This window comes from Pyrus communis, chromosome 15, assembly GCF_963583255.1.
Source record: "Pyrus communis chromosome 15, drPyrComm1.1, whole genome shotgun sequence".
Taxonomy (NCBI): Eukaryota; Viridiplantae; Streptophyta; class Magnoliopsida; order Rosales; family Rosaceae; genus Pyrus; species Pyrus communis.
In genome coordinates, this window is record NC_084817.1 from 1,720,377 (window position 1) to 1,745,455 (window position 25,079).

A 25,079-nucleotide genomic window follows, 5' to 3' on the forward strand; every position below is an offset into this window, starting at 1 on the left:
GAAAATCAGACAGACGCGACCGTAGGATAGGTACCCGGTTAAAAGAACGGCCACAAACAGATCTTCCAACAAAGCGGGGCCCATCGCAACGGAGGCTGAAGCAAGCGTGTGGGCGCACACGTGGAAGTGGGGCCCCAGTAGTTTAACCGGCAAAAAATAGAAGTTGGTTACGAAAAAGGGAGCAGAGGCGTTTTATAGAGCGGGATTCCAACCCCCTCTTCCAGAAGAGAACAGCTTTTCGGCTGAGAGAGAGAGAGACGGTCAGGTGTTGGTGGCGGCGCACGGTGGTTGAGGTGGTGGTTGTAGTGGCACGACTCGTCGCCTGCTGCTGCAACCAACTGTGAACAACCGCAATCTCCACGGCATTTCAAATTAAATTAAATTTCAATTTTCATTTGGATAATTTTATGTTTTAAAATTCAGAAATTGAAAATATCAGCTTCTTTGGCGTTGTTCGTTTTGGCCTCGCCGATATGGTCAATAGTATATGAGTATATACCCTCTCTCTCTCCTCTCTCACTTTCTCTCTCTAAAGCTTTTGTATTTGTGGGCGACATTGGTGATTTCCTAGAAGCCTCCAAAAATCCCCACGCGCATTTGCCTCCTCCCCTGCTGGTACATTCTCTCCTAGAAGCCTCCAGAAATCCCCACGCGCATTTGCCTCCTCCCCTACTGGTACATTCTCTCTCTCTCTCTAAACTGAATCTTTGAGCTTCTTCAAGCGATCCGGATTTTAAGTGTTTTGGTAGGATCTCGACTTTTTGCAATTTTTTTCTATCATTTTTTCATGCGATTTCAGGTTCGGAATGTGAAGAAATTCGATTTTTTGTGTAAATTTCGAGTATTTAATTTGATTTTTTCTGTTTTATGATGCACATTGTTCTTAATTCTTAGCATTTTCGTCGATCAAATTTCAATACTTTTATGTTAAATGAGTGATTGTTGTGATGCAACCAGAAAATAATTCAAATTTTGCAGGATTTTTTTTATGAAGAAAACTTTCCACTGAAAAAAAAAAAAAAAACAAACCGATCTCCTAAAAATTTATTTTTTATGATTGTGATGTTCTTAGAATTTGATTTTATAGATTCTTATGGAAGCTTTTCGTATAATTAGATCTGCGAAATTACGAAAATATATCAGCTACAACATTTGAATTGTGATCATAGTTGTTGTGGAAATACTATTAGAGTGAGTGATGCAGTTCAAAAACGTGTTTCACGAGCTACTCGAAATGAGAGATGACAAGGGGAAGAAATCACGAAGAGGAGGGGAAGAGAGGAAGCACACGCGCCGCCGAGCTAAATCTCACATTGCCCCAGAGCATACGTTGTCATCACCTACATCAGTTGAGCAAAGCAAGTGGGCAAACTTGCCCCCAGAGTTGCTTCTTGACATAATCCAACGCGTCGAAGCGAGTGAGACTTCCTGGCCTGCTCGGAGAGATGTGATTGCTTGTGCTTCGGTTTGCAAGTCATGGAGGGAGATTACGAAAGAGATAGTCAAGACTCCAGAGCAATGTGGCTGGCTTACCTTCCCTGTCTCACTCAAGCAGGTATTTTTCGATAAACAACATTCTTTAGGTTATTCTTATGGAATGTGACTTTCACTTACCTACAAAAGATTTTCACTTTCCTCATTACTTGCATATATTTACTAGCCGGGACCAAGAGATCATCCGATCCAATGCTTTATTAAGAGGGAAAGAGAAACTTCAACGTATCTACTGTACCTTGGTCTAAGCCCCGGTAAATGTTTGGATGCTTCTCCCCTTATTATTCACGAATCATGACTTGGGTGTGTTGGAAATCGGTGTTCAAATTCTTTCGCAATGGATATGTAAACGTGTGACTAACTCTTTCTTATAAATCTACAGCTCTGTGTGGGGATGTGAGTAAGTTATTGCTGGCAGCAAGAAAGGTCAGAAGGGCAACAAGTACACATTTTGTGGTGTCCTTGGCTGCAGATGAATTCTCTCGAGCAAGCAATTCTTACGTTGGAAAATTAAGGCAAGCTTAAATAAAATGTATCTTTATCTTTGACGCGGTCATTCATTTTTCATTTTGTGCTGTTACACCTACGACTCATTCTTCTTTTCGTGCAATTTATTGGAAAATGCTGAGCAGGTCTAATTTTCTGGGTTCCAAGTTTACCGTTTATGACAGTCAGCCTCCACAAGGCTCAGCCATCCAAACAAATTACTGGTCACATCGAAAGATGAATCCAAAGAAGCTATCTCCAAGGATACCTGCTGGTAGCTATAGTGTTGCTACCGTATGTTACGAGCTCAACATCCTCCGAACAAGGGGACCAAGGAGAATGCAGTGCATCATGCAATCAATCCCCGTGTCAGCAGTTCAAGAAGGGGGCGTTGCTCCTACTCCAACAGAGTTAGCGACCTGCCTTCCTCCAAAATGCTGTCCAATGCATGTTTCAAAGGGATCTAAGCAGCTTGCCAACTTGTGCTCTAGTGTCCCCACAACGGATTTGGAACGAGGCACAAAAGATCCACTCATTTTGAAAAATAAAGCTCCTAGATGGCATGAGCAGCTGCAGTGTTGGTGTCTGAATTTTAAAGGACGCGTTACCGTGGCCTCTGTGAAGAATTTCCAGCTGGTGGCCGGTACAGAGCCATGCCATAATGTTCCATTGGCTGAACAAGAGAGAGTAATACTGCAATTCGGGAAGATCGGTAAAGACATTTTCACAATGGATTATCGCTACCCTCTCTCTGCCTTCCAAGCCTTTGCAGTTTGCTTGAGCAGCTTTGACACAAAACCAGCATGCGAATGATTCTTGTCTATTCTCTCATCACATGACTATCGTGCTCGTCTTCCCTTAGAATTAACTGTAATTATACTTTTGGAATGCACTTTAAGCTATGGCTTTTGGTCATCGGCAAGTGCCTTCGTTGAAGTCGCAGTAGTCTGTGTAATGGCTGTAACCTGTATAAAGCATGGTGTAAGTTGCCAATTTATTTATTTGCGCGAAAGCAGTTGTGTGCAACTTCCTCCAAGTATGTAACATCACTTCTAGATATTCCATGTTTCACTTTCTGGAGGATGTACGAAAATCCCTCTTTTCTCATAAAGATCTCTTGTACTGAATCTTGTTATTCAAATGCAATTTTGCAGAATTTTGTACATGCTTCGTATTAATTTCCTATTCTTCCTTTGTACACATATGGTTACAGTTAGGCGTGCTACATATTTTTCTTACATCTCTGCTGGCAGATCTTAATCACAGAATCCCAATATTGGTATCGTCTCTTTTCATTCCGCAACTATAGCGGCAGCCATGACGCCGAGGCCTTTCAGGATTATCTGGGTCTGAATCACTTGGTTCCATGAAGAGCCCTCGAAGGCACCTCCGTCTCACAGTGGATTCATGAGTAAGCTTCTCAGACGGTGTTTTTGTTATTTGAGCCTTGTGTGTTTTGAGGGGATCTGATTTACCATTTGGCTTGATTGATTCTGCTGGGTTATGAGAAAAAACCGTCTGAACACCTGGATTCCTTTCCGCCACAGAAGTATTGAAAATGATAGCATTATTGATGCTCTGTACATTGCTGTTGATATATGCTGTCATATGTCGATCTTCTTTACTCGTTTGATCGAATTTTTCCTCCTCGCTGCTTACCTCTCCATCAGTAGTAGCCTCCGGGCTGTCATCTGGATTGGTCTTATAACTGCGGTGTATGGGCACGAATTCTCCTCCTTTTTCCGGTTCTGAGCTAATGTGCATTGATGCTCCTCTGTTTTCACCAGCTACAGTTACGATGCTAACCGGTTTTTCATGCATTTGGTCCTCAGTGGCCAGCTTATTAAGCTTCAAAGTATTTTCCCTGATTTCTTTATGCAGGGGAGCTTGTTCCACGGTTGATGACACCATCTTCTGAATAGATATCCTTGGGGTGCTTGTGTCTTTTGAAGCTTTGGTCAGTTTCGAACTGGAGCTGGCGCTGGCTAATGTCTCCATTCTGTCAAAAGCTTCTTCCTTGCTGTGCCGCTGCTCTGCTTGCGATGCAACTTCAAGTAGGTCTTTGGTGTGGTTTCCGAAGCCTGTTACTGCAGCATGAAGTTGAGTGGCTGTTTCTTGCATCAATTCTTTATAGTCTGGATCGTTCGCCTTTTCTTCTTTTATCACTAGCAGTACTTTCTCCCTTTCTTTATGCTCTTTCAACTCTGTCTCTGATTCGGGATGGTGCTTTTGATCTCCGCCAATGGTATCAGGATCTACCTTCTTGGGTGAGGCAACGGTTTCCACAGCTTCTGCGGAAGCTGCATGAGTTTGAACGGTGGTTGGAGTATTATTCTGAGCTTTGAAAATAGTTTCGGATGTGCTGATTTCTGCATATGGTTCCTTTGGTTCTGGTTGAGTGGCAGGTGATGGAGATTCAGTGGAAAAGGAAGGAAGCTGAGAGTTTTCTTGAGTGTGTGGCTGAGATTGCGCTTTAGGGGATTCTTGTGATGCTGCTTGGAGTTGAGAAGCTATGGGAGATGGTGAGGATCGAAAGGATTCAACCCGAGTCTGAGCTGTTGCACTGGAAGCTTTTTGGGACTCAGTGGCAGCATGAGACGGTGAGGGTGGAGAGGATTCAACTTCAACCCGAGTTTGAGTTGTACCACTAGAAGATTTTTGGGACTCGGTGGCAACACGAGATGGTGAGGGTGGAAAGGATTCAACTTCAACTTCAACCCGAGTTTGAGTTGTTCCACTAGAAGAATTTTGGGACTCGGAGGGAGAACGAGATGGTGATGGTGGTGGAGGTTCATTCCTCGATGGAGACTGAGCTTGGGAAGGAGAGGCCTTCATAGGTGCTTTCCCTGCAGGCCGAAATGGTGGTCGCTCAACAGGGATTGAGGTGGTGGTCTGGGCAGGGTTTTGGGTTTTAGCCACTGGACGTGGGTCGGGTTCTACTTGAGAACCACGAGTACGCCAAGGGAGGCGAAAGCGAAATGCTTGTGGTTGCTTTTTGTCTGCCATGTATGGTTTGGAAATGAGAAGGTTGGCTTTGTTGAAGAAGATGAAGGATGCTCACCACTTAACGAAAGGTCTGGTATATATCGAAATTGTATCAGATACCTGGGAAACTTTCTGGGATTTCTGTCAAATTGGTTTATACCTTTTCTGTATATGGATGCTCACCTCTCTTACAAACTTATGATTCATGAAAAATCGGAAATTCCCGAAGGCAGGTTTTCCTTCCCTAACAGGTATGGAATCTCCCATTTCCTTCCCTAACAGGTATGAAAAATTTTCACGTTGTTTTCTTTACATCAATCATGCCTTCTCGGAAGAGAAACTTACCTACACCTGAGATTCCACGGTGGCTCTGGAGTTTCGATATAAACTTTCCATCTGGGTAAGTAACCTGGCAAAGAAGTAAACAATGTAGAAGCAAAGTAAATTTTCCTTCATGCAGTCATTCAAGAAAGGAATAAGATGTAAGCAAATTGTCAAGTAAGAGATGACTTGCACCAGCATCTTGCTCCTTCGGCTGCTACACCGAATTACCATACATGAGGCAGCGTACCCTTTCTCCGTCATAACAGGAGCTTCCAATCGAGTTCTGAGGTAGCTTTTCGTATCTGCACACCCAGGTCTGTATCAATAGTTTTCATCTATTTCTTTTGTCAAAGTTTTCGTGATTTTCCTTAAACAGGAACAAAAATGCAAGGAATTTCGCGGGCTGTGCGATCATGCCAGGAAATACTAAAGTCTGCAATTTTACAGCATTCGCGTGGGGGAGAAGTTGCCGGGTTAGAAAAGATAGTTTCACGTTTAAAATGGGTTACCTCTCCACCTGCACAGGAAAAAGGACTGGAGAATGTAACTGTGGCAGATGTACTGGCGACAAAGGGTAATGAAGAAACAGGACCCGGGCTCTGGTGTCACACGAACGACGCAGTAATTGATGCAGTAAAAAACGTACGATCTTACCATCCATCCGTACATATAAAATTCATACCATACTCGTGTTTATATTATATATGCGCATGAAATTGCAGATGGCGAAAAACAATATCGGGTCGTTACTGGTGCTAAAGCCAGGAGAGCATCAGCATATTGCAGGAATCATCACAGAAAGAGGTAAGTTATTTACAGAACTAACTGCATGAAAAAAATTATGTCTCAACAAGTTATTCGGATTCTATTGACCGCGGTGTGAACCGAGCAGACTACCTGAGGAAAATAATTGCGCAGGAAAGATCTCCCATCTACACAAGAGTTGGAGAGATTATGACTAATGAGGTCAGTTCAAGTTTACGTTCTTAGCCACCAATCGACTTTGGACGCACGATTTTTCTTATGAACTTTACCTCTTTAACAGAACGAATTAATAACAGTAACTTCCGACATGAACGTTCTTCAAGCTATGCAACTTATGACAGGTACGCCGTGGCACGATTTCTGTTCTGTAACTACCATAGACATTGAAGTGAACAATCATTCAGTTGTTTATAAACGTCTGGAAGCAATTACGTGACGATTTTTTCATGTCAACAGAGAATCACATAAGGCATGCTCCAGTTATAGATGGGAAGCTAGTTGGCATGATTTCGATCAAGGATGTAGTCCGGGCAGTGGTTGAGCAGCAAAGCGGGGAACTGAAGCGACTTACTGGGTACATCAAGGGAGAATACTATTAGAAGAACATATCTCAGTTTATGTTCATCAAATTACTGTAGAGAAAATTTCAAAACTACCTCCAACATAAAGCTTTCTAAGACTTTCATGGTTAGAAACGGAAACTGTAGTTCAGGTGGTTAATAACGTTCATCCCTGAAGTCATGTATTCGAATTCCCGATCTCCATATTGCTTGATTAATAAAGAATCGATTATAATTTTCAATGACTAGTTTTCAAGGGAAAGCAATAAACGAAAATCGCAGGATTTCAGAGCGAAATCCAAGTCTAAACTTGACGAGCCAAAATGATTTTGAAAAACTTTGATTGAGGAGTCACTTAGGCCGCCTAATAAATGCAGAGGTGAGGGTATCCCTTTACAAAAAAGGTTCCATCACTGTCATTTTAAGGTTTCCTTCCCTCTCTTGATTTAGGGATCCCGTTTATTTTCAATCTCATATTCTCTCTAACCTCTCAAAGCCCGAACATAAAATGTAACACCACATTACAATAACGAAACATCGGGACACCCAACCACGGACGCAACCTAATTTGGATGAACTACGGCAAAATCCTCGTGTTCTTGTGTGTGTGTGTGTGTGATTTCACGGTGTAAATCTCGTTGATCCATTTTTGAGCACCTATTAACCTAATTGTAAACAAAAAGGGGAATAATATGGTATCTCGACACGAAGTCGGGCCACAGAACAATATTCGCGATCCCATTTGCCTCCAATTTCGAGAGCAACATATACTCTATCTAGTATAGTTGCAGATTCAATTTCAATTTCTTAGGAACTCAATATTTGATATGTTTGGCATGCTATAAAGAGCGACGTCAAGCCAATAAACCTTTATGTTTTGCAAGAGTTGAGGGATGGGGGATAGGGAACGTCTATCGTACGCAAGTTTGCCTTCGCTTTCCAAAGATGTTTCTAATAACTTGAACCCGTGACCTTTCGGCAATGCCATAAAGCATATACCACAAATATTGCACAACTCCCATTGGCTGGCAGATGAACCTTCTTATCTTTTCGAACATTCTATCAATACAGGATTGTTCAAAGATCAAAAGACCTCAAGATTTTGATGCAAAAATTCTCCTCTTAGAGTGGTTCTCCTCCAAAGACCAAAGCTTTTTGGTGGCAGATGATTGGACCTTGTGTGGTGGGGGAAGCTGGAATCCAATTCCTCCAAAGTCAGTGGTTCATGTTCTAAGCTATTAGTGCTTTTTGGTCAGACCAAATAGCCTATTTATATAATCTAAAAGACGTCAGATGTCAAAAGTTTTGGGTCCTCAAAAGTCATAGACTGTGAACGGAACATCTTATCCGTCATCTTCCTAGCTGTCTATTTCTGAACACTTTTCTTTAAGGCCATGATGAGGAGGAAGTCATTGGTAAGGATGGAAAAGGATCTTCGTGAGGATCTCGTAATCATGTTCGTTTATCGTATATCATGCGGTCATAAATTATTTAAAATTTAAAATTAAATATAAATAGTACCTAACGAAAATTGATCGCACGATATACGATGAACGGACACGATTACAAGATCCATCGAATTCCCAGGAAAAGAATCCAATGAGGATCCTTTTCTGGTAAGGATGGCCAGATCACGTGGCTGTTTAATCGAAGACATATTGGGTGGGGTCAAAATACAAAGAGAGTAATAGGTGCGAAGTTTTACCTCTTAGGTCAAATAATCACGAAGTCCGATCATCCAAACTTAGGAATTTTTCTCTGTTGGGAGGAAATAAATCAAACGGCCACGAGGTTTGATCATCCAAACCTTAAAATTTCTCTATGCTGACAATGGGAGAGAAACTTACCTCTTGTGAATGCATAATTAGTTTACAACAACACATATTGCTTGAAATACTGCCGCAATAACATCCTTGTCGAAGAAAAGTTTATCCTAAAAGCTAAGGAACTAACAAACAATTTGGAGGGCTGGGGAGACCTTATAGCTGGGAGAACTAGGAACAGAGATTCCACAAGAACTAAAAGGGATCCATAACCTTATCACAACTTTACCACAAGTGGACTTGAGATTTTAAAAATTCAAATAATCAAATAGATTTGGTGGATTTTTCAAACAAAGATTTCAAAGAACATTTACCTGAATATATATATATATATATAAATTCAAATAATCAAATAGATTTGGTGGATTTTTCAAACAAAGATTTCAAAGAACATTTACCTGAATATATATATATATATATCAGTGTTTTAAAAAATTCATCCCACGGTGCGCCTAGGCGGCTTTGGAGGTGGGATGTGAGGAAAATCACCTTTGTTTTGTAGGAGTGGGCGAAAACTCGCCTAGGCTTCGTCAAGGGCGCCCAGGCCGCCTGGGCGCGCCTGAGGCATTCAATGGGCATCCAATTTTTCTTTTTTTGAGTTGCCTAGATCTGAAACTTTGTGATCAAGGGGCCGTCTTTCTGAAGAAGATGAAGAAGTTGCAGCCTTCCAGCGAAGAAGATGAAGTCGCGAGCGCCTTTTCTTTTCCTTTTTTTAATATTTTTTTTCTTTTTAAGTTTAAAATGACCCTACTTTGCTAACATTTATTATCCCACTATCATCCTTTATGATCACTTTTTATTTTTTATATTATTATTTTTTTCATACTCAAAATAGATAAGCATCTTTTGGTTTTTATGATTTTTTTAAGATAAAGAAGCATATTTTCCTGGATATTCTGCCAACAGGAAAAAAAAAAGATAAACATCTGGTTTTTTCTTTTAACGTTATATTATTTAAAATATACATTATCTTATCTTTATTTATTTTTTAGGACTACATATCTTACTCAAATATTAGTCAAAACTCTCGTAATTCATATAAATATGCACTTACTTAAGACTAAATGTGTGATTTCCACTCTATTTGTTTGATTGTTGATTAATTTGATTGCTTGGTTAAACTTGTTTGTGATGTGAGTTCAATTTGTTTGTGACATGTGCATTTTTGAATAACAATGAATATTTATTTTACAAAGTATTATATTTTTATATATTATATGTAATTGTGCCTAGGCGGGACTATCCATGAGACGCCTCGCCCACACCTCCGCCTTTCAAAGCATTGATATATATATATATATATATATATATATATGTGTGCGTGTGCGTGTGTGTGTGCGCGCGCGCGCGATCTACTTGCTCCTCCATTGTTGCAGCATCTCCTAAGCCAAAGAATCCAAGCAACTCGTCTGAACAGACAAACTCCTTCCTGCTCATAAAAAACATGTTGCACAATGTAAATTATTCAGACGCAACACCGACGCGACCATCAACAACAGAAGAAAAAACATCTATGACACGTTATGCATTTTGTCGACAATTCGCGAAGCTTATTATAGCATGTCACGATGAGAGAATTAGCGTGTCAAGACAAGTTATGGCTTATCAAGACATATCATGCCCTACATTCTGGCGACAATTTGCGAGGCTTGTTCTGACAAGCAATTTTTTTAACACTTTGCCTACTATTTCCGAATAATTAAAAAAAAAAAAATTGATCTAGTAAAGAGTAGACCCAAAGCCTAAAATTATTTTTTTAGAAATTAGTACAAAAATGGTTAAATATGAACGTGTTCTTACAAGTAAAAGCACAAGATTTGGGTGGGGTCGAATACAAGGGGAGTAAGAACAGGTGTGAAATTTCATCTCTTAGGTCAAACAGCCACGTGGTTCGATCATCCAAACCTAAGAATTTTTCTCTGTTAATAGTGAGAAAGAAACTTATCTATTATAACAGTACATAATTAGTTTAAAATACCACTATATGACTTGAGATACCACTGCAATAACATTCTTGTTGGAAGAAAAATTCATCTTAAAAGCTAAGGGACCAGTCAAACAATTTGGAGAGGTGGGGAGACCTCATAGTTGGGAGAACTCAGAACAAATATTCCACAAGAACTAAAAGGGATCGAAAACATTATCACAACTTTCCCACAACTGAACTTGAGATATGAAAAATTCAAAGAATCAAAGAGATTTAGTGGATTTTTCAAACAAAGATTCCAAGAACATTTACCTATATATACACTAGCTCATTGCTCCTCCATTGTTGCAGCATCTCCGAAGCCAAAGAACCCCAGCAACTTGTCTGAACAGACAGACTCCTTCCTGCTCATTAAAAACATGTTGCACAATGTAAATTAATCAAACACAGAACACAAAAGCGATCATCAACATTAGCAGAAAAACATGTAAGTAGTTGGATTGATTCGTTGCAACAAGTGACTGAGTGTCTGTGCCTAACATTAGGGTCCACGATGTTGGTGCGGCTAAGAAAAAAACAGCAAACATTAGGGAGCCTAACTTAAAGGTACATGACAACAGAAAATACCCTCTTCTAGACTAAGTTGTTAAACTCACCATAGAAAGACAAAAAAATCAATTGGATTCGTCTACAGCTAGGTCCAACAAACGGGTCGTGTTTATTGTGTTCGTATTGTTTTCGTATCATATTCATTATTTTAATGGGTTATGCAAGAAATTGACATGCTAATGTCTAGATCAGGCAAAAAGGGTATATTATGAAGTTCTTAACGGATGACTCAATATTTTATCAGATTCTTAACAGGTGATCCTATATCTTATCCGGCAAACAATATCTTATCCGGTTCTTGACAAATTCATTAATAGAAGCTGAATGTTCAAATTCGAAACCAAATCCAATTAAAAAAAAAAACCAAACGGCTCACAGATTTCTGCATCAACAACCCACGCAACCCCAATTTAAATAAATGGCTCAAAGATATCAAGCATTCCTCTTATAGAATCCTAAACTAAGAAATTTCCCACACAATAATACTGCAACACATGTTTTCATAAATTTGAGACCGTTAAGAAATTTCCTACACAATAATACTGCAACACATGTTTTCATAAATTTGAGACCGCTTGATTGTTGAATTTCTTGTCCATTCTTAAATTGTCAAAAGTTCGAAATTATGAAAATTTGTTTTGCTAACACTTTTAAGGGTAGGTTACTGAAGGGAAAATTAATCTTCTCGAGCAAATACAAAAATTGGATTTTGAAAATTGACTATTGCGGCTAGTAAACTGCATACCAAAACTGACACGGAACTAAACAGCAACACTTGGTTGACAGCCCCGTGCTGAGTGCTGACTCAGCCAGCAGCTTGGCCTGCAAAAATCCGTTTTGGAATGTAGCTTATTAGAAGCCTCTTTTTTGAACCACCAATTTCCAATTTCCAAGTTCCAATATTCAATTACGTACAAATCCCAATCTCCTTTTATTTATTTTTTCTATGTGACATAATAACTTTTCTATCATTTACATAAAAATACGTGATGTATCATCTGTATTTTCATTACAATAAAAAATTTCTCCTAATCTAAAAGAGATTTTTAAATATGACCGGCACATCGGGTATGTGTCACTATATAAATAGTGGGATATGTGTGTTAAAAAGCTAATAACTTAAAAAATAAAATTTTCCACCCCTAAACCCTAAACCCGATAAGTAAGTAACGAATTCCTGAGTGTGCAATTTTACCATCACCTGTGACATCCCACATCGCCCAGGGGAGCGATCTTTATATGTATATGTCCATCCCTACCTAGCACGAGGCATTTTGGGAGCTCACTGGCTTCGGGTTCCTTAGGAACTTCGAAGTTAAGCGAGAAGGGGGCTAGAGCAATCCCATGATGGGTGATCCATTGGGAAGTTGCTCGTGAATTCCCAAAAACAAAACCGTGAGGGTGTGGTCGGGGCCCAAAGCGGACAATATCGTGCTACAGTGGTGGAGAGGGCCCGGGAAGTGGTCCCCCCCAGGCCGGGATGTGACATCATCCGTATTCTCGTCACAATGAAAATTTTCTCCCCAATCTAATAGCAGGCCCCACTCTCATCAAGGGCGTAAAATAAAATTTCAGTATGTCAAAAACATAATATAATACACGAAATATATAATGATACTATTGAGGTGCCAAACCGTGATGGCATACTGAAAATTTTATCGAGATACTGATGTACATCTGTTTTTTTTTTTTTTTTTTGAAACTTGATGTTTCGACTCTGACATGTTTAAAACGGATATGGGAGAGTGAATGAATGGGACAAGCAATTGACAAACTCACACAAATAAAAAGAAAAATTATCGTCAATCTCCTTCGTGCATGATCTGACCATTTTACATCTTCTTGGTTTCCATTCAAATCATCACCCTTTTTGCTGTCCATATCTTTTGTGATGAAGGCTAAACGATCACATTTTTCTAAATGTCATGCTACATATCATCATACCTATCTTGCCATCTTAATTTATTACTAACTAATTAAAAATAATGGACAAATATGTTAAAATATGGAAAATTTTAGCGTATCGAAAATACGGACCAGTATACTATGTGTCATAATATAAGTGGTTGATTTTTTTTAAGTATATAACCACTTAATATACTAAGTTGTGTTCCCGGCACACAAAAAATCTCTTCTAAACATGAACATTCAATGTAAAACTAATTGTTTACCAAAAAAACTTAAAATTAACTGATAGTAAGAGAACAAATTTAAAACTTTTTAAGCACTAATGTTAGACTTCTCATGTGTTGTGCTTACAACACATGTCCCACATGCAAATCTTTTTAATCTTACACACGACTAATTATTGTTGAGTAATATGAGAATATGTTAAGTTGTTAAATTGTCGTACAAATAACTTGATTACGATATCATGCTAAGAACGTATATCCAAAGCTAACTCACAACTTGAGTTGAGATCAGAAAACTTTTTAAGCAGTTATGCTATACTATCATTATTTGAGAAGACAAAGAGTATCTTATACGTACGTGTTCTTTGTGGGTTTGAAACGAGGGGCGAATTGGGATCTAATCCCCACAGGCTGTAAATTCTCAAAAAATCCCATTTGTTCAATCAAGCGAATCCTATCTTCTTCTGTCCTTAAAATATTCGTCGACTTGTCAAAAAACCATCACTGTAGCAGTATCCGAAACCAACGACAAATTTTTAAAGTTCACACAAATTGCCACAGCCACACGAGTCTCTCCTCCTCCACCTGCTTATAAGCAGCATGGCCACCTCTTGTCCATACCATCATTCCCTCGACTTCTTCACTATCTGAGTCCCTTTTGTAAACCCTCGTTTAACTTTAGCTCCCTAACACCATACACGTTATCCTCTGCCACTCCTCTTATCAGCTCGCCGCAACCGGCGTACGATTCAAACTTCCGGTTTATATCTTCACGTAAGATCGCAATGGCATCGGTTTCTTCCTCGAGGAATTTGAACTCCTCGTGGACGCCGAAGGAGAACAAGCTGTTCGAGATGGCGCTGGCCGTGTACGACAAGGACACGCAGGACCGCTGGCACAATGTGGCCAAGGCCGTCGGCGGAAAAACTGCAGAGGAAGTAAAGAGGCACTACGAGATTCTGGTGCATGATCTCATGCACATAGAATCCGGCCAAGTCCCTATACCAAATTATAAGTCCGCCGGCGGCAGCGGCAGCAACAGAGGATTTGGTGACGAGCAGAGGTAAGAGTAGTTATGTTTTCATTTGTCATAATCTCTTAATTGCTTCTAAGCATTCAAAGCTAATCCATACTGTCCATATTCTTCTCCTTGAAAATAGCCAGACACCCTGGTGCGTGAGAGATTTTTCAATGTGTCAGGAACACGGTCTGGTCACTAAGTGTTATAATATAAGTGGTTAGATATTTGAAAAAGAAATTTCACTACTGTATTATAACACTTAGTGTACTGGTCTGTATTTCTGACATGCTGAAAAATTTATCCTCATCCACCATGGGTGTTAGAGGATTCTTTACTGTAACAATGTCAATCATATTTCAGCTCTGATGGCATATTAGAATTTCCCCATCCAACTGAAAATAAATTGTCATGACTCAACAAGACGAAGATCGTATAACTATTATGTTAGCTTTTGATTCCCCAACGTGCAATTCACCTTCCCCACGTAAAATTGCATGAAAATATGTTCTTCCTTTAAGTGCAAACTATTATGTTAGGTTTTGATTCCTTAACGTGCAATTCAGCTTCCCCACGTAAAATTGCAAAAGATTTTCCATGCTGTCTATATTCTTCTCCATGAAAATATGTCAATCGTAACTTGGTTTTGATACAATCTTACTCTCGAGCATTCAACATAAAATTAATTATTGACTAAAGAAACAGAAGATCGCCTAAATTATTACGTATGGTTTTAATTCTCAGACATGAGAGTCACACTCTTGACATAGGATTCAAAAGCTATATATTAGTTGAAAGCTGTATGGGTTTGTAGCTTGTCCATGAATTTTTGTTTTCAGTGTTTTGAGAACACAGTTGGGCACATCAAGTGTTATTAATGGTTGGAAATTTCATTTTTCAATCACCCACCTACTTATATTATGACATTCGATATATCAGATCGTATTCTCGACACACTGAAAGATTTCTGCTTACCCTCTCTTTCCATAATGTTATTCACTATGTTTTCCACTTATCGAAGCGACAATTCAAACTAAAAACACTAACTTGAGTCCTCCCCAAGAAATTTTATATGTTTTTTTTCTATATTTTTTGTATATGCATCCACATCCCATACTATATTCAACTGCAATTCCTAAGGAAGAAAAACAAAACAAAACAAAAAAAACCACATGAAATCTAATTCGTACTTGTTTTGGATGGCACACGCACATGGTTCTACGACTAAAGTAATTGAGAAACATTGTGTGACGCCAAACACTCCTTTTAATTACTTATCACATTCTCTCATTAATCCCAAGGCTTGGAGAGATTTTTCAACATGCGAGGAAGACAGCCAAGTACATCAAATTTCGTAATATAATTGGTTCAAAACTTGAAAATAGGCATTTTCAATCAATTGTATCATGAAAGTTGGTACATGGGGTTGTGTTCCCGAACACATTGAAAAATTCTCCTAGACTTGCTAGCAACTGTCATTGGTAGCAGAGATTTTTTAGTATACCCGAAACACGGGGTATTAAGCTTAATATTTCTGTTGTATTATTCTTGGTAACTGCTGTAATAGCAGTTGATGTTTTTATATACATCTTACATACACGCATGCATTTAAACAATTGCATGTAATAAACAAATATTGTAAAAGGTGGCGCTGCCCATGCTGCAACACATCAGAGCATGGGTTCTTTCTGCTGTAAAGGTGGCGTGCTGTCTGACAAGGAATAATGCAGTATTCCTTCTGTCCAAGTCACATGGCAAGTTCTCTCAACACTCCCCCTCAAGTTTGGAATGAATGTTGATTATTCCTAACTTGCAAAGCAAAGTCGTAAACTGGTATAAGCTCAGTGGCTTTGTGAAGATGTCGGCTGGTTGTTTCATGGTTGAGATGTGAGATGTCTCGATCATTCCACTTTGAACCCTTTCTCGTACAAGGTGGCAGTCAATCTCTATGTGTTTGGTTCTTTCGTGAAAGACCGGATTCGAAGCGATGTGAAGTGCCGCTTGATTATCACAATATAGCTTGACTGGACGTTTATGTTTGATACCCAAGTCTTGTAGAACAGATTTCAACCAAGTGACTTCACAACAAGTTGCTGCCATTGAACGATACTCTGCCTCTGCACTAGAACGTGACACGGTATTTTGTTTCTTGCTTTTCCAAGAGATCAAAGATTCTCCAAGAAATACACAGTATCCGGTGGTAGAACGTCGTGTGTCTCGACATCTGGCCCAATCCGCATCACAAAAAGCATTCAATTGAATTGGACTTCTTGCAGAAAGAAAAATACCTTGCCCTGGTGTGTGCTTAACGTATCGTAAGACTCGCTGGGCTGCTTCCAAGTGTGGAGTTCGAGGCTTCTCCATAAATTGACTAAGAGTATGGACAGCATACACCAAATCAGGGCGCGTGATTGTCAGGTAGATTAGTCTCCCAACAAGTCGTCGATAAGAGGAAGGATCAGTAATACATTGTCCTTCGTCCTTTCTGAGTGATAAGTTTTGCTCCATAGGAGAGGTGGCTGGTTTTGCGCCAAGATGACCTGCATCCTCAAGTATTTCAAGGGCATATTTTCGCTGTGAGAGGGTGATCCCCTTGCTAGAGCGAGCAATTTCAATGCCCAAGAAATATCTTAATTGGCCAAGATCTTTCAACTTGAATTGCTTCATAAGAAAAGACTTGGTATCTTCAATTGCTTGTATGTTATTTCCTGCCAAGATAATATCATCAACATAGACAAGGAGGGCAGTGAATTTACCATCATGGTTTCGGACGAACAATGAATAATCTGCCTTGGATTGTTGATAACCGGCCTTTCGAAGAGCACAAGAGAGTTTGATAAACCATTGACGAGAGGCTTGCTTAAGCCCATACAAAGATTTATGAAGTTTACAAACTCGTGTCTCCCCCTTTCGTCCGAAACCAGGAGGCAAGGACATGTAGACATCTTCTTCAAGATCACCATGGAGGAAAGCGTTATTAACATCAAGCTGGTGGAGGTGCCATTGTTGGACCGAGGCAACAGCAAGGAGTAGACGAACTGTAGTCAATTTTGCAACCGGAGCAAAGGTCTCTCGATAGTCTAAGCCTTCAATTTGGCTATAACCTTTGGCAACCAAGCGTGCTTTATATCGCTCAATGGATCCATCGGAGCGAAATTTGATTTTGTAAACCCATTTACATCCAACTGGCTTCTTGCCAGGGGGCAGTGGTTGCAGAGACCATGTCCTATTCGCAGCAAGGGCTGCCAGTTCTTCTTCCATAGCGAAACGCCAGTGAGGGTCGCGTATAGCCTGTGAGAATGAGCTGGGTTCTGTGGCAGCTGAAATGGAAGTGGTGAAAGCACGATGTCGAGCAGATAAACGATCGTATGTGAGGACATCAGACAAAGGGTAAGGAGTACCTGGTACTTTGGTCAACGCCGAGTGAGATGAAGGGACGGACCGAGAAGGGAGGTTGATGTCGATGTGATATTGTTGAAGATAACCAGGTGCATGAGTGGGTCGTTTAAGACGAGGTGGTGAGGTGGAAAGAAAAGGAGATGAAACCGAAACAGGACTCACCGGCGAAGAAGAGGATGGATCGATGGAATCCTGCTCCGGTAGAATGGACGGATGAATGATGGGATCATCATAGGCAGTATCTTGAGTATGTGGAAACACAAGTGGTGAAACTGCAGCAGAAGATGAAAAAGGGAACACATGTTCATGGAAAATAACATCACGGGAGATAAAGATTTTACCCGTGTGAAGGTCGTAAACTCGATATCCCTTTGTGCCATATGGATACCCAAGAAAAAGACACTGTGTGGCTCTTGCATCAAATTTTGTGGGACGATGGTGGTGGGTGGAAGAAAAACATAAGCAACCAAACACTCGTAAATGGGCATACGCTGGCTGTTTGTGGTGAAGTATTTCATAGGGTGATTTGCTTTGAAGAAGAGGAGTGGGAGTCCGATTTATGAGATAAGTGGCAGTGAGGATAGCATCACCCCAAAATTTCTTAGGAAGATGAGATTGAAAAAGTAAGGCTCTAGCAACATTGAGTAAGTGGCGGTGTTTGCGCTCTGCTACCCCATTTTGTTGGGGAGTAGAGACACAACTTGTTTGATGGAGAATCCCCTTATCTGAAAAAAATTGGGTCATAAAAAATTCTGGACCGTTATCACTACGAAGAACCTTGACTCGTGTGGAAAATTGTGTTTCAACAAGGTGGATGAAAGTGATGAGATAAGATCGTGCATCTGATTTGTGATTCATTAAATAAACCCATGTGCATCTTGAGAAATCATCCACAATAGTTAAGAAATATTGTGCCCCTGTGATAGTGGGAACATGGTAACCTCCCCAAATGTCAACATGAATTAACTCAAAAGGAGCTTTTGTGGTGATAGAACTCAAAGGAAAAGGAGCACGTGTTTGTTTGGCTAATGGACAGATCAAACAATCATCAATGCTACAAAAATTCAAATTTTTAATGCAAGTAGAGAGATGCCGTAAGGTATTGTTGGAAAGATGGCCAAGGCGTTGATGCCAAAGCTGGGAAGGAGAGGCAAAAATTGACGCTGAATTGCACCTGGTTTTCATCACATTATCAAGGTAGTAGAGTCCTTCTCGTTCAGTTCCCGTCCCAATCATCTTCCCCGATCGTTGGCCCTGAAGTAGACACATTTTATCAGTGAAGATGACAAAGCAAGATGAGGTATTAGTAAGTTTGCTGACAGAAATTAAATTCAGTTTAAATGATGGAACACAAAGCACGTTGTGAAGGGTGAGATCATTCGAGAGATGAACTGTGCCAATATGTGTGACATCGGCAAGTGCATGATTGGGTAAGTGCACTTGTCGATTGTATACCGGAACACTTGTGGTCATTAAGCTTGGTGAGCAGACCATGTGATCTGTGGCGCCTGTATCGAAAATCCAGTCCATTCCCTTATTGAGAGCAGAAGCACAAAAAACTCTACCTGACAAGTTATTCATAGTAGAGGTGGTACCGACATGATTAGATGTGGAGTTGGATTGACTCTTATCAAGGAGTGCAAGCAGATTGTGATATTGCTCGGAAGTGAGGCTGTAGGACGAAGAAAATGTTGCTGGAGGCGTTGGCTGGGTATCAACATGATTAGCCTTGGAATTGGAACCCCTGCGATCCTGATAATCTCCCCTATTGCTGTTGTCTTTCGCCTTTTTCATTTTGCGGCATTGATCAATGGTGTGACCTTTCCAATTACAATAGTCGCACTTGAGGTGTGCACGACAGGTATCTGAAGTGTGTCCAGTTGCATCACAACGACCACATTTTAGATGGGAATTTCTTGGAGAAAAATTCCTACCAAAGTTGCGCATGTTATCCCGCACGGCAAAAGCTGCAGTGTCGGTGACTGAGGACCTTCCAGGAGCATGTATTGAAACTGTTCTTTGCTTCTCATCTTGAATAATAAGTGAGAAAGCTTTGTTGACAACAGGGAGGGGATCCATAAGTAAAAGTTGCCCACGAACCGCAGCGTAGGATTCATTGAGGCCCATAAGAAACTTCATGGTTTTCTGACTTTGCTGAAACTGCATTAATTCTTTTGCAGCTCCACATGTACAGGTTGGGAGAGTGCACATGGCATCACGTTCATCCCAAAAACTTTTCAGTTTGGTATAATATGCACCAATGTTCAAATTTCCTTGAACACTTCCATGTATCTCTTGTTCAATATGGAAGAGATGTACACTGTTTGTGTGAGAGAAACGTTCCTTCAACTCATTCCAAATATCAGCTGCAACATTGTTGTAGATGACACTTGCTCCGATATCTTTCGAGACAGAGTTGAGCAGCCAGGATTTCACGAGGTTGTTGCAACGAGTCCACTGTTGGAATTCACTTGTGGATGCAGACTCGGGCCTTTTAATGGATCCATTGATGAATCCTTCCTTGTTCTTGGCATTGAGGGCCATGACCATGGCTCGGCTCCAAGTGGAGTAATTTTCGTCATTCAAAGGGTGTGTGACGAGGATCGCTCCAGGTTGATCAGAGTGATGAAGATAAAGAGGATCGCTGGGATCTTCGTATTTGGTGTGTTTGCTGGAAGAATCAGTTGCCATGTCGGCAGGCAGTGTGCACTGTGCAGTGGCTGTGCTTGGCTGTGCTCTGCGGCTGTGCTTAATGGCTGTGTATGTTCTTCTGCGAGTGTGCAGTTTGCAGTGCACTGGTTGCTGCAGTAACAGATCACAGTATAGCAGCGGAAGAGTGAAGGCAGAGCAGAGCAAAGGATTGCCTAAGCTCTGATACCATATTAAGCTTAATATTTCTGTTGTATTATTCTTGGTAACTGCTGTAATAGCAGTTGATGTTTTTATATACATCTTACATACACGCATGCATTTAAACAATTGCATGTAATAAACAAATATTGTAAAAGGTGGCGCTGCCCATGCTGCAACACATCAGAGCATGGGTTCTTTCTGCTGTAAAGGTGGCGTGCTGTCTGACAAGGAATAATGCAGTATTCCTTCTGTCCAAGTCACATGGCAAGTTCTCTCAACACGGGGTGGTATGCCAGTTATTCTACAACGTGGAGAAAAGTTTTTGTTTCAAGTTTCCCAACTTGTATAATGACATGATGTATGTGACTGTGTTTCGAGTACACTGAAAACTCTCTCCATTGTTGGATCTAGCTAAACCTCTTGGCAGCTTTTCTAGTTCATGAAAATGTTTATAAATATATACTACTTACACATACACAAATATACAGCAAGTAATCCATGCGTAACATCAGGGAATATATTAAAAACAGGACATCTTACTTAAAAAAGAAAGCTCCTAGCAAAAAGATGCTAATTCAGTCTGTTAAGCTAATTAAGTATGGGGTTGTGGAATTAGTAAGATAATGCCACTTGTGGTGTTGGGATAATCACATTGCTTAATTAGCTCAAAAGATGCTTAATTAATTGCTTATGCAACTTGGAGGTTTGACATTATCTACAAAGATTTTTTATGCATTACTTGGAATATAGAATTAATATATATTTCTAGTGCTAATTACTCTCTAATCTAATCAGGCTTATGAAAAATTTGAAGATCTGATGGGAGGGAACAGAAGACTTGTAAAAAGAAGAAAAATGGATTAATCTGTCATTCTCTAGCTGTTGTTTTCCTTCCTTCCAAAAGCCAAGTGTGCAAGAAAATATATGTTATGTGTTTCTCTTTGTATTTTGTGTTTGGTTTTCCTATTCAAAATTATTATTTTATGAACTAAAACCACAATATGACGTCAACAGGCTTGGAGTACAAGTAATCAGGATCGTGTATCTTTGCATGCAAGATCTTGTCTCGAATCTCTCTTCATAACATCGCTCGTATATGAAGTATAATTAAAAGAAAAACACTGCAATAATAATACCAAGAAAAAGGATAACAGAACCAAAACGACTAAGAGGAAATGGCAAATCACCAGAACAAGGGGAAGAGAACTAAAACAGCAAAGATAGCAGATCCACAAACAATGTCGCCGGTGAAACAATTCATCGATCAGAAAGAATATCGTAGGTGATGAGAAATCTCAGATTAACAAATGGATACAGGCAGATTAAGTAAAATATATTACTAATCAAATGCGTGATCGGTAGCAGTATCAAAGTGCTTCCGTCCTTTCCAATTTGTTCCAATGCGATGCAAAAATTGAAATTGAAAAATGGAGATGCGGGGTATCGATCCCCGTACCTCTCGCATGCTAAGCGAGCGCTCTACCATCTGAGCTACATCCCCAATTGCTGAATACTGACGAATTAATTTTTTTTAACGTTAAATTAAAAGTTGATGGACTTCGTTAGGTGCTTAATTTTGTGGCCTAATGTTTTTGTGTATGGCTTACCCATCCTTTTACCTGACATGCATCATCACGAGAAATTTTGAGGTGCAAGAATCGGATTATGTGTCCGTGCGGAACCATACACACTAAAAATAAAAAAACAATCGTTACTCTACCCTCTTAATTTGTCGTGGTAACCTGGCCCATGTTTTGATCCCATCCCCTCTCACAAACCCCCTAATTTTTTTACCCAAAAAAAACATAATATGTCACCCCGTAGAGAAGACCACCTCCATGATCACGTAGACTCATTAGCTAAAGCATTTTAATATGGTTGGACGAATTTGTTGATACTTCATGAGTTTAGGATATAATTTAAACATAAATGAACATTTTATAATACAATAAATTAATAACACCGCATGTCAGTATAACATAAAAAAACGAATGCGATGAATTAAAACACCACGTGTTAGTATAACATAATTTGTTAACAAGTAAAGAAAAACACCATGAAACATGCCACACTCGAATTTATAGGTTTTGTTACATACCACTCCTAATAAGGGAGCTTTCTGTTACCACAAATTTATGCTAGAGAAAGGGCAAAATTCAATTTGGACTCTAAATTTAGCATTTCCTATCATTTTGACCCTAAACATTTACTAAATATATGCCTCGGATCAGCCGCACTTAATCCTATAAATAAAACACAATTTCAATCCTAATTTAAGTTCACATAAATAAATTGTGTTTTCTTAACTATTTGTTTAAAGATACTACAAAAGACAAAAATCCAAAAAAAAAAAAAAAAATGGCAAAGATTGCGTTCGTGTTGATTTTCACGTTGGTGTTGCTTATGTCGATCCAGGCGGTGTTGGGTGACGACGATTTCGTGGAAACTGCCAAGGATCACATAAACACCGCTGCCACGGCCGCCAAAGATGCGGCTGATAGCGTGTCCAAATCGGATGCCTTTAAGGAAGCGAAGGAGACGGCGTCAACATTGGGTGGTTGGTTTACGGACAAATTTCAGTAAGTTGTCACTTTTTTTTGGTTTAATTATTTACATATACATCAACAATTTTGCCAGATTAATTATGCGTTAACTCGAGTTTACTTTCTAGTGATATGGGTTTCGGCTCCGATGACGACGACGACGACGACGACCATGACAGCAGCTCAAAGGCACCGAAATCAGGATAATATGGTTGTTTTAACTGCCCAGTAATCTTCAATTTTTTACTTTTGTAATTACTTTTTGGTTTGTTGGACTTGGACTAAGATTTACCTAGTTGAATCTTTACCTCATGAGAGGAGTTGAGGCTAGAGATGTTAGATTCCCATATATTATTTGTAAAATAAGAGATTCAACAATGTTGTACCTAGAGCATATGTATGCAATTTTTGCATCCAACTTGTTTTTTAATATAAGCAATATTTAAGATTTCATGCGGTCGGAACTGTTTTAACCATTTCAATTACAAACTCTTATGAGGCTGACCTAATTGTTTTTAGAGAGTTTTAACGAAAAGTTCACAGTTATGTTCACTTTAACGAAAAACCACATTTTTATACTAAAAATTCAATCCTTGTACTATTTATTTTACCCTTTATTTTGTCCTTATCATTAAAACTCAAAGTTTTCAAGCCCTTTTTCATTAGTTTTCTTTTGTTTTTAATCACTTGCTCATTTCATTGAGAAAATGATCTTGAACTTTAAAGACAATGACAATTATTTGAGGGTAATAATTGTGAGGCTTTTTATTCAAAATGGTTTCTGATCGTCATAACTCTCTTACTTTGATCTCTGAGATTTAAAAAAGATAAAAGTGGTTCCTGAGATTGTCTACCCTCAATCACTTTTGTTCATCTATGAAATCTTTGTTACATTGAGTATTTTTGTCAGATCAACCCCTCCTCTTGAACTGATGGTTTCTTTAATTTAACATAAATTTTTCAAAGAATGACCAAAATGATTGACGATGGACAATCTCAATGACTAATTCTATCGATTTTAAATCTCAACCATAGTGAGCAACTATAACAATCTTAGAGACTATTTTGGCTAAAAAGACTAATTGTGAGGATCACACACGAAACAGGAGTAAATTTTAGTGACACTTCACAATCATGGGAAAGACTTACCTACAACGAAAATATTATTATAACATTTCTCAATCTAATTATGTGTTGTCTGTTTTAATTTCTTTTCTTTTTTTTTCTACTTTACAGAATATGATTGCCTTAAAATACAGGAAAACTAATGAAAATTGATTGAAATTTTTGAGTTTTAATGATAAGGACAAAATAAAGAGTAAAGTTAATAGTACCAGGATTGACTTTTTAATGTAAAAATATGATTTTTCGTTAAAGTAAATAGTACCATGAGCTTTTCGTTTAAACTCCTTTAAAATAATGACACAATTCAGGAATGCAAATGGTTTGCATGCGCTTGCAGATAGTTACCGCACAAAGGAAATTGGGACGGGCCTAATTGGGCCATCAATCTTTAAACTTGTAGTGGATTCGACTTATTGCATTCGATGGAAAGGCCCAATTAACCCAAGTCAAAGTCAACCATGCTAAAGTATCAAGAAGATCAAGAAAAAATAGCACACTCATGTCTTCTAGACTTCGACCACAAAGAAAACAGACTCGTGTCATTTTTTTATTTTTCAATTTTTGTCAGAATAGTCATGTCAAAGTGACACATTTTCTTCTCATATTTAATGAAGTATTTTATGCTTGGGGAATTTGTATCGGTAGATCTGATATTACATCTTTAACAAAAAATTTAACAACTAAAACTCTAAAGTACCAAGCGTACTAGAAAATTTTGGTAAAGTTGACTAACTAGAGCAGTTCTCATGTTGAGTAAAACTAATGTAGGGTCAAGTCACATTAAATGTAAACAGCGTGAGGTCAAGTAGAATCAAAATATCAAAGATGTCTTGTATGTTTCCCTAACGGCAACAGGTCTGCTGTTTTCAAACTTCGTGTCTCTTTACTAATTGTTTAACACGTATCTTTTAACTTAATAAAACTTCGTATCTCTTTTGTAATTACTTAACATGTGTCTTTCAATTTAAGAAAAAGTTAACAGTGTTATCACAAAAATAATAAGGTTATTAGTGCTAATCTTTTGTTAAGTTAAAAG

General features: G+C 39.1%; 4 protein-coding genes and 1 non-coding gene across 5 annotated transcripts; 3 read left to right on the forward strand and 2 right to left on the reverse strand.

Moving 5' to 3' along the window:
- Positions 1 to 206: 206 nt before the first annotated feature.
- Positions 207 to 3,141, forward strand: LOC137718381 (tubby-like F-box protein 5). Its single transcript, XM_068457920.1, has 5 exons — positions 207 to 675; positions 1,191 to 1,555; positions 1,661 to 1,748; positions 1,877 to 2,009; positions 2,127 to 3,141. Exons 2-5 carry the CDS (start codon positions 1,199 to 1,201, stop codon positions 2,791 to 2,793), a joined length of 1,245 nt encoding a protein of 414 aa, XP_068314021.1. The 5' UTR covers positions 207 to 675; positions 1,191 to 1,198; the 3' UTR covers positions 2,794 to 3,141.
- Positions 3,142 to 3,153: 12 nt separating this feature from the next.
- On the reverse strand, positions 3,154 to 5,371 carry LOC137718382 (uncharacterized). Its single transcript, XM_068457921.1, has one exon. The coding sequence runs from the start codon at positions 4,984 to 4,986 to the stop codon at positions 3,241 to 3,243; it is 1,746 nt and encodes a 581-aa protein (XP_068314022.1). The 5' UTR covers positions 4,987 to 5,371; the 3' UTR covers positions 3,154 to 3,240.
- A 302-nt stretch (positions 5,372 to 5,673) lies between these two features.
- Positions 5,674 to 6,831, forward strand: LOC137716851 (CBS domain-containing protein CBSX3, mitochondrial). The gene is made up of 5 exons (XM_068456216.1): positions 5,674 to 5,931; positions 6,012 to 6,093; positions 6,182 to 6,255; positions 6,335 to 6,395; positions 6,511 to 6,831. The coding sequence occupies exons 1-5, from the start codon at positions 5,674 to 5,676 to the stop codon at positions 6,651 to 6,653; spliced, it is 618 nt and encodes a 205-aa protein (XP_068312317.1). The 3' UTR covers positions 6,654 to 6,831.
- Positions 6,832 to 13,717: 6,886 nt separating this feature from the next.
- On the forward strand, positions 13,718 to 21,386 carry LOC137718596 (protein RADIALIS-like 3). Its single transcript, XM_068458146.1, has 2 exons — positions 13,718 to 14,168; positions 21,171 to 21,386. The coding sequence occupies exons 1-2, from the start codon at positions 13,891 to 13,893 to the stop codon at positions 21,193 to 21,195; spliced, it is 303 nt and encodes a 100-aa protein (XP_068314247.1). The 5' UTR covers positions 13,718 to 13,890; the 3' UTR covers positions 21,196 to 21,386.
- A 417-nt stretch (positions 21,387 to 21,803) lies between these two features.
- Positions 21,804 to 21,876, reverse strand: TRNAA-AGC (transfer RNA alanine (anticodon AGC)). Its single transcript has one exon. It is a non-coding gene; the product is annotated as a tRNA-Ala (tRNA).
- Between the last annotated feature and the right edge of the window lie 3,203 nt (positions 21,877 to 25,079).